The 12,387-nt window shown below is 41.5% G+C and overlaps 1 protein-coding gene across 1 annotated transcript; it reads left to right on the forward strand.

The window, feature by feature from the left end:
- The first annotated feature begins 2,572 nt into the window (after positions 1-2,572).
- epn3b (epsin 3b) lies at positions 2,573-12,043 on the forward strand. Its single transcript, XM_053334382.1, has 11 exons — positions 2,573-2,641; positions 2,887-3,045; positions 3,291-3,374; positions 3,804-4,128; positions 4,728-4,846; positions 6,083-6,169; positions 9,264-9,387; positions 9,602-9,772; positions 9,906-9,998; positions 11,419-11,661; positions 11,751-12,043. The coding sequence occupies exons 1-11, from the start codon at positions 2,573-2,575 to the stop codon at positions 12,041-12,043; spliced, it is 1,767 nt and encodes a 588-aa protein (XP_053190357.1).
- The last annotated feature ends 344 nt before the right edge of the window (positions 12,044-12,387 follow it).

The following is a 12,387-nucleotide window of genomic DNA, read 5'->3' on the forward strand; positions in this document are numbered from 1 at the left end:
CTTATTCTTGCCAGTTATTAGTCAATGTTATTAGTGCAGCAGCAGATTAATATACACAACAATCTTTATTAAACATGGATCTATTTTTTTATATGGACAAAACTGTGATTGTGTTAGCTGAAGAGAAGGCATACCACTGGAATACATCAGCTTTACCTTGTTACCAAAATTTTACTCTTTAACACACTAATAAACTAACTAACAAACAAAAACCTTATGATCATGATGATGGTGAAAAGTATCACTATATTTCAGTAGAAGAGTGCTTTCATCTCGTAATTTTAGTGGATCATAACATATTGGGTATGGAATTAATCTGCAGATACTCCGGTTCAAGATGGGATTACATTTTTCTATGGATGTCAGTGTTTGAGCCATGACAAAGGTCAAAATTTGTCCTGCAACAGACAAGGTAAACTTTTTTTAGCCTAGCCAGAAATGTCTTTTGCTATGTCATAATGCATATTGTAAAATGGGGAGGACTGCTAAAGAGATGAAAGTCTAAGCTATACAATAGGCTCATAAGGAATCTTATCAATTTTTATTTGAATTCATAACACAACACACTCTCAAACTACCAAAACATGGGACTGATTGATCTAAAATGGCAACTAGGCATGACTGGTTGTCTGTAACAGAAACAAGATTCCAAACTGAAGCTGTTGTTGATCACTTGTTGCCCCTCCTGGCCAGTTAAGAGATGCGAGGAGTCAGGCTTCAATGGCACTATGATATAGAGCACTAAACAACAAATAGGCATTTCAAAGCTTAGAGTTGCGAAAAAAGCACAAAAAATATTAGGCTGATGGATCCAGTAGTATGTGTGATTAGTTGCGGACACATACGCATGCAGACACACAAACAAAAAAACGGCATGATCTCTTCCTGGTTTATGCCTAAATAACAATCTCACAGTTTAGTGAGCTGGTGACTAATGAAAAGAGTGGCTTTTAACTTCAGCTTCGGTTTGTAAGGTTAATTACGTTCTGTGTCAGTGACAGCTTAATCGCAGGCTGAGGGAAAAGTATCACAGGAACCCTTAATGATCAATTCCCATGTGTCCTCTCTGAAATAAGAATTTGAAAGAGGAAAATGGGTTGTGTGTGTGTGTGTCTGTGTGCACACAGGCTGCTTCACGGGTGTGTGTGTGTGTGTGTGTGTGTGTGTGTGTGTGTGTGTTGGCCTGAATAAAATAAGCTACCAAGAAGCTTCAGCAGACACCTGAGTGCCACTGCATTTATATGACCTACTTCCTTCTGAGTGGGCACCAATTGTGAGCCACTCATTCAGCTACTGTTATCGACTGTAACTGTTTATATGTCAGTGCCTATTGTATTAATTTTGAAGCAAATAGCAGCGTAGTAAATCAGTGAGTGCAGCCTTCACCATGTCGTGCTTGAGGATGTCATGACTTTTCCTCTAATGCCATCACCACCACCACATTTGAGTGAAATATATTGACTATATAACTATTGGATGAATAGCTATGAAGCTATCTATCCAATATTTGCTGGAACAGTCTGCTGAGTTCAGTAAATGACATCACTTTATTGTAATGCAGCCTTTAAAACCAGAAAAGGACAACACTCATGTTATATGATATTATATTATCCAAAATGTAAAGTGATATCTGGTCTTATATCACAATATCAATATTGCTCAGCCCTAACCAAATACCTGTAGAACAAATGACATTAAAATCAACCTCAGATGTACTTTGTTTGTAGTGCTAATAAGAACATCTAAGATGGTAAACATTATACCTGCTAAGCATGTTAGCATTGGCACTGTGAGCATGTTAGCATGCTGATGTTAGCGTTTAGCTCAAACCACTACTAGGCTTGACTAAATCCTGAGAGAGCTGCGAGCATAGCTGGAAACATGTACTTCCTCTCATCCTGACTGGATGCATTGTAAACATATTATGCATTCATGATATGACAAATAGGTTGATGAGGAGAACGGATTTAAGGAGGTAACAGATTTGGGAGCCATGGCAACACACATACTAAACACTGTTCTGGTGGTTTCGTCACACAGGAGATACAGTACCACAAGAATATAACCATAACTTTATAAGAAACTAAATTGAGATTTTAACTTATTTTACTTAAATATTGTTGATTTTATGTTTTTAAAGATTTATTTTAATTTCTATGTTGTTTTTATTGATGGTTTTCACGTGGGTATTCATTTGCTGCATTATGGTAATTAGCGTTGGTTGATTAGGATGGAGCACTGTAATTTCCATGCTCTAATGAATGAATAAATTGAACCTTTGAGTGGTTGTCATCTAAAAAACTAAATTAGATTTTTTTTTTTTAATGAAGCATATTACTAGAGTGAAATAGACATAAATTAACCTCTAGCTTTCATTTTGACTCGTGTTGTCTTTATCTCTTTCACACAGGGGCCTCCTGTAACTCCTGAGAGAGAAGAGGAGCCTTCATTGCCATAGCTACCTCTCCTCTCCTCCTTCAGTCCATGTTCCCCTTTTCACCTCCTCTCTTCACCTGTTGAGAGTTTGCTCTTCACTTTTCCATCTCATCCACCTCCTCCATCACCTGTCACCATGACAACCTCAGCCCTGCGCCGGCAGGTGAAGAATATTGTGCACAACTACTCAGAAGCAGAGATCAAGGTATAATAACCCTGCTGTTTTGTCTTCAAGTGATGCTGATGTTCAATAGTGTTTCAACAAACCCTGTGTGTTAGATTTTGAGTCAGATCACAACACATCAGAACAAAACTCTTTACTGGATCCAATGTCTCAACCTCTTTGTCACAGATTAATATGCTTTGATACTTATGACTCTGTTACTCTGGAATAAAAAAAATGTAAATGCTAGAAGTGGAAATCATCTCTGCTCTGCTGGTGGTGTGTAGGTTCGAGAGGCCACGTCGAATGATCCATGGGGCCCATCCTCTTCGCTCATGTCAGAAATCGCTGACTTGACCTTTAATGTAGTAGCATTTGCTGAGGTCATGGGCATGGTGTGGAAACGCCTCAACGACAGTGGCAAGAACTGGAGGCATGTCTACAAGGTGAAGGACACATTTCTGTCTCTGTTTATTTGTAGGTCCTCTCTGTTTGTGTGTTTCTCTGGATTTTATTGTTCACCTCCCTCCTTTCATGCCTCTCCTCTTCAATTTAATAAAAAAAGTGACAATTGAGATAAAATATCACAAGAGTAGCTTGCCTGAAAACTTCTGAAAATCTCATTCTTCTTCTCATACAGTTGTTCTGTTTAATAATATTTTGTATATTAATATTCCCGGCTTGACTCCAGGCCCTGACTCTATTGGATTACCTGCTGAAGACGGGATCAGAGAGAGTAGCCCAACAATGCCGTGAGAACGCTTTTACTATCCAGGTACTCAACTACAACTAGGGACATACATAGGGACAGGATGCAAAAACAAATCTTTTTGGGCTACAAGCATAACCAGTAAAATGTAGACCACCTGCAGTAAAGCACCATACATGACATACAAAACAGTAAATAGAACGATTGACTGATAAAAAAAAGCATCCATACTTTTGAGATAAAGTTGCAGTAAAATAATAATTTGATGGCTGAAAAATATAATACATACTCTACAGGTATACACATTTACATAAAAAGTTGAACACAGCATCACTTTTTGATCCTTTTTTAATCTATATTGAACAAACTGAAATAACATGAGGATGAAAGATCATTTTACATTTCTACATTCCTTCTGCTTCTAATACATGTCTGTTAAGATTAGAACAATATTTACAACAGGTTTGTGACATCTTTTGCTCTTTTGTGGTACAGACACTTCGTGACTTTCAATATGTGGACCGTGACGGTAGAGACCAAGGGGCCAACGTGAGAGAAAAAGCACGCCAACTGGTGTGTCTCCTCCGGGACGAGGAGCGGCTCCGTCAGGAGAGGAGTCAAGCCCTGAAGACGAAGGAGCGAATGGCTGGGGGAGGCAGCGGAGGGGGCGGAGGGAGTGGAGGGGGTGGTGGTGGTGGTGGTGTGTATGGAGGTATACCTCCATCCTACCACCCAGGCAGGCGAACAAGTCAGCCCAGCATGGCTGTGCTGTACGGGGAGGAGTTCAGCCGCTCCAGAGGCTCTCCATCCTCCTTTAACTGTGAGTATTGTAGGTATTTATTACTGGAGAAATCATGATTTTCTGTTATTTTTATATGGTGATGATTTTAGACAAAGATCCAAAACATGATGTGAATAACCTCGGCTTCCTCCTTATGATGACATCAGACACCAGAAGGCTGCCTTTAAAGAGAGAGGAGATAAATGACCTGTTTCAGAGGCTAAACTGAGGTCTATATAAAGGGTCAGTTTTTTAAAACTTTAAATCATGTAAAGATATTCCAGTAGAGGCCCAGAATACAAATACAAATAAATACAGGAGACATCCCCTTTAAAGCCTGAACTTATATGGAGTACTAAACAGCTCAATTTATGTGTTGGTAATTTGTGAATAAATTGATGAAGAGTTAAAAAGGCCTATCACTACATCCTTAGTGAAATGCATTTTGTGCAGTAGCCCAGCAATCTGGCAACTCACCACATAGATTATCAATACTGCAGCATAGGCCTGAAAATATTCAAATCAGCCCAACACTGCATTTGCTCTAGCATCCCTACATCAATCTGACAATTTCTGTTCACACATTCTTATTCCTCTCCCCCTAAAACTCGTTGGCTCTCTCTTCCGTCCTGCTGCAGCTTCATCCTCGTCTCCTCGCGCCGCCTCAGACCTGGAGCAGGCTCGACCTCAGACCAGCGGGGAGGAGGAGCTGCAGCTCCAGCTGGCATTAGCCATGAGCAGGGAGGAGAGTCAGAAGGTAAAACAACACACACATGCACACACATATTATGATAATTTGAAATCTGCTTGAGCTATCCTCCTCCAGTGGGACAGCATACCCTCCTCCCACACACACACAAGCACACACACACTTCCTCTGTAGAGCTTCATCTCGCTCTCTCTCTCTGGCTCTCTGGTCGACCCTCACATGTTGAATCGCCGCTTGATGATTCCAGTAATGAAAATTTTGCTACAAATGTTCTGAGAATTCGCCCACCTTTATCTAGCTAGGCCTTCCTCCCTCTGTTACCATAGTGATGGATGAAGACACACAATTACAGATTGCTTTATGCTTTAATCGAAAGGAGAATGAGCAGGTACACAAACACACACACATGCAAACATCAATGATTATTAACCCTCTACAATCTGTGTCCCTTTCTGTGAATATGAAAATTACGCCATAGCTTTTATGCCTCAACTAAAATTGAGCTGTAAAGATTAATAATTTGAAGGAAAATTAGTCAACCCCATTTTGATAATCAAATAATTGAAAGGGCCCTGGGCCGTGTGACTTTGTTAGTTTCAGACTGACACAGCTGGAAATAATCAAAAGTCATTTTGATAATTGATTAATCATTTTATGTCATTTTTGAAATAAAAATTGTTAAAATTATTCGATTCCAGCCTCTTAAAAGTGAATATTTTCATGTTTCTTTAGTCCTCTATGATTGGACATTAAAGCTTTGGGAAACATTGATTGACATTTTCACAATTTCCTGACATTTTAAGGACCAAACCACCAATCAATGAATCTCTAGTGAAAATAATCACGTTGCAGCCCTGAACTAAAATGCTTTAATCTTAACTCTTTCCTTCCTGATGTCCTTCCTTAACCCCCTTTTCTCCTTTCCAGGTCTTCTGCTGTATATCACTCTGACTCTATACTGAACAGATTGTTTGTCTCTCCTCCTCCAAAACATAAATATTCATGTCTGTCGTTTCTAATGTAATGTGCAATCTTGTTATAATGAAGGAACTCTCTAATTTCTCTTCATTCTTTCTCTCATCCTTGGCCAAACTGAATATTTCAACAGTATAAAAACGCCACCGGTGCTTCTGTCATTTCTCTAATGCTGTTCTGTGTGTGTGTGTGTCTGTGTCTGTGTGTATGTGTCTGTGTGTGTGTGTGTGTGTGTGTGTGTGTGTGTGCATCCATGCTCAGTGCTGTGGTGATAATGCTGATGATGATGTCACGATGCCGCCCCTGCAGGAGCAACATTGTCGCCAAGGAGACGAGTCTCTCTTACAGAAGGCCCTGGATGAGAGCAGGAGAGAAAGCCAGTCAGGGACACAGGAGGTGAGTTTAAAAACGTGTCTGCGTGTGTGCCGGAAGGTATATGTATATATGTGTGTTTGTGTGTGTGTGGGTGCATGCATCCTCAATGAGTACTCTGTGCATGTGTATTTGCAAGGAAAGGTGAGCAGGTGCTTTCATGTTTGTAGGTGGTTGTTGGCAGCCATTTAGAGAATGAAGTGGAGTTCATAGTGTGGACTGCGGGATAGGGAGGGAAACGAGACAAAAAGACCTAGATCAGCATATTAAGGCAGAAAAGGTAGAGAGCTGAGGGAGGAGAAAGAGGTGCCTGCTGAATGCTAATGACTTTGTCTTGTCTAACCTTGTGCTCAGCATGACATTTCCCAAAGAACATCCTCCTTATCATGTAGCACACCAGCTCCCTTAACCATTGGCCCATCAACAAGCCAATAAGAGTCATCAGCTTATCATTCTCATTGTAGAAATGCTGACACTCTCAGGTGTTCATTTTCTGGCCTTTAATAAAAACCAGAAGAAAAATACAGCTTCTCAATGGTTGTCTGACTGACACACTGACATATTCACAAAGTCATGGATCATCATATCATTATATCATCACACACTCACTCAGTTAGTCACTCAGGGGTAGAACATTGCAGTTGCTTTTTAGTGATTATCTTACATAGCTACATATACAAATTGCTAACATTATACTGACTATTGAGAAGAAACATATTTTACAGCTCAAAAAAATGTAATAGATCAGATTTGAGGTGTTACTATGTGTGAGTGAGACTTCAGTTCACTTAATGCATTCAGCAGAATGTTACATTTTGATTTGTAAAACATGACCATGTGATGAATATAAATACACTGTGTAGATAGAAAAGAAGTGAGGTTATCAGACCTCTGTAGGCTGGTCTTCATCTCTGCTTGAGGGTAGCGTCTCGAGGGTAATTTAGCTGCTATTAGCATCAAGTGGATGCTAATGGAAGCAAAGCTTTTATGGTATAACAAACCAAAACACCTACTTCACATTATATATGATATCATTTTATTAGATGAAAATAAGATAAGATAAATCTTTATTATCATTGCACAATCATACCAAGTACAATAGTACAACGAAATTAGACTAATGTCCCCTCCGGTGCAAACAAGCAAGTTCAAACAATCACATATATAAATTAAAATAGATACAAAAGTAGCAGTGCATAAAAAAGTGCAATAGAGATGAGTCATGTCAAATGTTTGCATTTAGTATTGTTATTGCCCTGTTAAAAAAAGTGTCTCTCAGTCCGTGATTTGAAAGCCCTGAATCACCTGCCAGAGGGCAGCAGCTCAAACACATGGTGTCCTGGGTGTGTATTATCTTTCAAGATGCTGCTTGCCCTCTTAAGACAGCGAGTGTTGTAGAGGTCCTCCAGGGAGGGGAGAGGGTGGCCAATGATTTTTTGGGCAGTTTTGTTGACCCTTTGAAGTGCCTTCAGTGCTGTAGTGCAGCTGGCGAACCACAAAGAGATACAGTAGGTGAGCACACTCTCAATGGAACAGCGGTAGAAAACTATCAGCAGCTCCCTCTTTATTCTTTAATTTCTGATGACCCTAAGAAAGTGGAGGTGTTGTTGAGCCTTCTTCACAACCTCCAAGGTGTTGGTGCTCCATTTGAGGTCTGCATCTATGTGCACACCGAGGTATTTATAGCTGGGCACCCTCTCCATGACCTCCCCGTTGATGTAGATGGACTGAAGAACGGGCTTCCTCCTTCTGTAATCCACGATCAGTTCTTTGGTTTTTGATGTGACCAAATTGTTTTCAGCACACCACCCCACCAACCTCTGGATTTCAGTCCTGTATGGTGTCTCATCACCCTCAGAGATGAGTCCCACCACGTTGGTGTCGTCAGCAAACTTAATGACGATGTTGCTTGGGTGGGTGCTGACACAGTCATATGTGTACAGAGTGTACAGAAGAGGACTCAGCACAAAGCCCTGTGGAGAGCCCGTGCTGAGGCTGAGGGCTGTGGAAAGATGAGGACCCACTCTGACTCTCTGTACACATTGATAGAAAGTCCCTGATCCAGCAGCAGGTGGTGAAAGGAAGTCCAATGTCCAGTAATTTTCTGTAAGTCTGTCCCGGAGTATAGTATTAAAGGCAGAGCTAAAGTCAATGAAGAGCAGCATAATGCCCTGGATGTTCCAGGTGAGAGATGGTGGCATGGAGTGCTGTGGCAATGGCATCCTCAGTTGATCTGTTAGCTCTATATGCAAATTGAAATGGATCAAGTGTGGCTGGGAGGCAGGACATGATATGACGTCGGACCAGTTTCTCAAAACATTTCATTATGACTGTGTCTGAAAATGTTTCCTGATCACACATGAACTTATTGGCCTTACATGTAAAGATCATCTCTCATATGTTACAATATTTTATTACACATGACAGACAGGATTCTTGATTATATCATCTAATTTTTTTTCTCAATATACTGTATGGCCAAAAAAGCTAAGACCCTCCAAATCTGAATGTGAAAGACAAATTCTCTGAATGACCTTAAATGCCTTTTACCGCATTATGCAATAATAATCTAATCTCTAATGTACATAAAACCAAACAAAAGATTAAGTGAAGATGAATTTGCTATTTCTGATATTCCAACTGGGCAACAATTTATTGACCAATGAATGCTGAGTGTAACTCACCATAACACAAATAAATGCTCCTTTGATACATTTTTAGTGTGGACATTAGTTGCAAGTGAAACATAAAATTGACAATATATCTGTTCGATGGAACTTACATATTTTATCTTAAGTGAGTTATCGTTTCCTTGTATGTGGCACTTGGAACTGAAGCAGTATCAAAAAATGTCAGTATTTTCAGTGTACTTACATACTGTCTAAACTACCTCATCTGACTTACAAAGTTCAGTCATATTTTTGTTCTAATCTAAACATTTGACAATGTTAAAAAGAAATATTGCTGTGTATCATACATCAATATGGTAAACTCTGTGTTACGTTTTGTCTTACTTAGAGTCTTACGTGGCTCAAAAAACATCCAGTCACACAAACCTGGAAGTACATCAACAATTATTGGCACAGATTCATAAAAAGGGATTTTTCTCCTCTTGCAGTCAGCCATGCTGGACCTTGTGGACATATTTGGTCCATCCTCTGAGGTCCCACCTCCTCCCAGTGACCCCTGGAGCTCTGCTGAGCCCACCTGTGACAACACCTGTGACCCCTGGGACTCTGTAGGTAGGTGAATCATTACAGACACACCTGTGCACATCCACATGCACAAAAGCCAACACAATATTAGAGCTTTCATCTTTTTATAGCTTCTTCTCACTCAAACCACCTCCTGTCTGTCTGTCTGTCTGTCTGTCTGTCTGTCTGTCTGTCTGTCTGTCTGTCTGTCTGTCTGTCTGTCTGTCTGTCTGTCTGTCTGTCTGTCTGTCGGTCTTCACAGCTGTCCATTCCAGCACTCCTGTGACTGGTAGTCCTTGGGCGGCCCGTCCCTCGTCCTCCAACACGTCTAATCCATGGGCTCCATGTGACAACTCACGCACAGACCCCTGGGAAGCAGCACCTATCTCCTCCAGTCCTGTCAATCAAGTGTGGGACAACCCATCTGATGGAGGTAGGTTGTGCAGAAAAAGTATAATGTAGGTGATCTCATTGTGGTTTCCTAAAATTAAAACATTAAAAGACACAATATCTGTGTTCTCTCCCTGGGATTATTATATGTTCATCGGTTTTCATTTCCCACGCAGGTGACGGGACAGATCCATTCACTGCAGAGGAAGAGGAGAGGCCTAAACAGGAGGTTCCTCAAGTGTCCTCCCCTCAGCCTGCCAGTCCTACAGGTAATATAATACAAGACATCTAAAAGTACTGTGGGCTCTACCCATAGACTGTATATAAGAAATGGACGTAACATCCGTGACGTCACCCATTGGTTTGTGGACTGCTGCTCCGAAGCCAATAATATCAAATCTAGGCAGCGCCATCTTGAACATTTCAGGTGCATGCTGGGAAAAAAAGAACACGGATTCTACTTATATGGGCATGAGGCGGAATCATGGACGGAAGTATGGGCGGGACCAACGGCGGAGCGGGGAGGCTGCGATTGGTTGCGAGGGCTGGATCTCGAGGATATTGGTCAATCAACCTGTCAATCACAACGTAGCCCCGTAACCTGCTTTATCGTCAAATATAAAATCAGGGAGGCTAACATTTCACAAATGAACATCAGACTGCATTGAAGAAGGCTTTAAACTAGCGATTGAGACCATAAACACATTTTGAAAACGTTTACTGAGGTTAGAAATCAAGTGAGAAGTTGGGGAATTCTCCATTGACTTGTATAGAGACGGAAGTCCTTTTGAACACAAAACGGTCGCCCCCTGGTGGCCTTTTGATAGAATGCAGCTCTAAGTTACTTCCGCATTGGCTTCTTTTCAGAGGACAGGAACTCCCCGCCTGGCTCTACCTTATATCTGGATCTTACAGAAGCAATATCAAAAACTCAAAAATGCCTGCATGGACCATGTTTTGAATTTTGTGAAACTGAGGTGCAACCCACAGATAAAATAAATGTACCAGGGATGGACACAGTAATAAAAACCACACATACAGTAATGTAATATAATACAACAGCTGTGTAACAAACACTAAACAGTGCTACCTTTGTGAAACTTCCATTTTATTTTAAACTGTGTCAGTGAGGTGTTAATTCAACTTTAAGGAGGCATCCTAACTAGATGCCCGAACCACCTTATCTGGCTCCTCTCAACGCGGAGGAGCAGTACCACTTGTCTTGTACAATGTATGATAAATTAATGGAAATACCTGAATAAAGGAATGCAGAAACTTTAGCTTCCTTTTAGGGCATGTGGGGTCATTAAATGGGTTAGATAACGCTCTCCACTGCCATTATCAGGATATCCTCTGGAAGAATGATGTTTATCCCTCATGTACAGTAGAGTTCAGAAAAAGCTGTAAAAGCTGCTTGGAGTTTGTGGTGGATCAACACCATAGAGAGACACTTTATGTTGAATTTTTCTTTGATTTGTGGCCCATCTGTACATTGGTAATATGTTTTTTAAGGGAAAAGTGTCCCTTCAAAAGAGAAACTTCACTGAATATATAAAGGGATGCATCATATTGTATAACTATTTCTCATCAGTGCTTAAATTCTTCAAATGAAATTCTTCCTTTCATTTCCTAACACAGACGAAGAGCTGTTTGGAGTGAGGGCAGAGTCTGATCCATTCTCTGAAGTAGACTCCAAGACAGATCCGTTTGGGTCTGACCCTCCAGTGAAGCCCCAGGTAAATGGACGAGAGTCATCCAGCCCAGAGATGTTTGATCTGTCCCGGCTAGCACCCCCACTCAGTGGCCCATCTACACGCATGTGTCGAACCCCAGAGGCCTTCCTCGGACCTACGGGGGCGTCGCTGGTCAATCTTGATGCCCTGATACCTCCCAACCCCCCTACCAAGACGCACAACAACCCCTTTCTCTCAGGTAATAAATATTCATGAACTCTCATACATGTATACGCACATATTACATTATTAAAGTTCCCTAACCACCAACCAAATCTGTTTTTTCAGGTCTGAGTGCTCCATCTCCCACCAACCCCTTCCACTGTGACCAGCCTCGCCTTACCCTCAATCAAATGCGACCATCCTCAACCTCCCCGCTGCCCCCTCACATGCTCTCCTACAGCCCGTCGCTGCCTCTCCCTCTGCCCCACCAACCACCCATCCTCCCCTCCTCTCTGACACAACCTCCTGCAGGACTCCTGGACCTTCCCTCCAACCTCCCCCAGCCTCTGCTCCCTCTTTCTCCCCGGCCAGTGCCCCGCACCCAATCACACACACACAGCCACAACCCTTTCCTCTGAGACTCCTTTGTCCATTTCCTCTCCCTCAAGCTCTGGTCTGCAGAGGGAGTTGTCAGATATTAGACTCTTTTGGATTAATCTATGCCAATTCTGGACTACAATGAGACGAGTCTAAATGAGCCTGAACTCTACTGGTCTGATGTCATTGTGCACTCTTGACGTGGATAAACACTGGACTGGATGTATTTGTGTCCGTCCAAAGACACATCAGCTGCTATATAACCTGAACCCTTGAAAAGCTAACTCATGCATAAACATACACCAAAATAATGCACTCAGGTGCACTTGCAGGTGCATAGACACATAAAGACACAAACATGCACACATGGTCACATCACGCACAG

Source organism: Scomber japonicus, chromosome 2 (assembly GCF_027409825.1).
Source record: "Scomber japonicus isolate fScoJap1 chromosome 2, fScoJap1.pri, whole genome shotgun sequence".
Taxonomy (NCBI): Eukaryota; Metazoa; Chordata; class Actinopteri; order Scombriformes; family Scombridae; genus Scomber; species Scomber japonicus.

Coding starts and splice junctions, on each gene's coding strand:
- epn3b (XM_053334382.1), top strand. CDS start 2,573: ATGACAACCTCAGCCCTGCGCCGGCAGGTGAAGAATATTGTGCACAAC. Junction 4,129..4,727: donor CTCTCCATCCTCCTTTAACT/GTGAGTATTGTA, acceptor GTCCTGCTGCAG/CTTCATCCTCGTCTCCTCGC. Junction 4,847..6,082: donor GCAGGGAGGAGAGTCAGAAG/GTAAAACAACAC, acceptor CCGCCCCTGCAG/GAGCAACATTGTCGCCAAGG.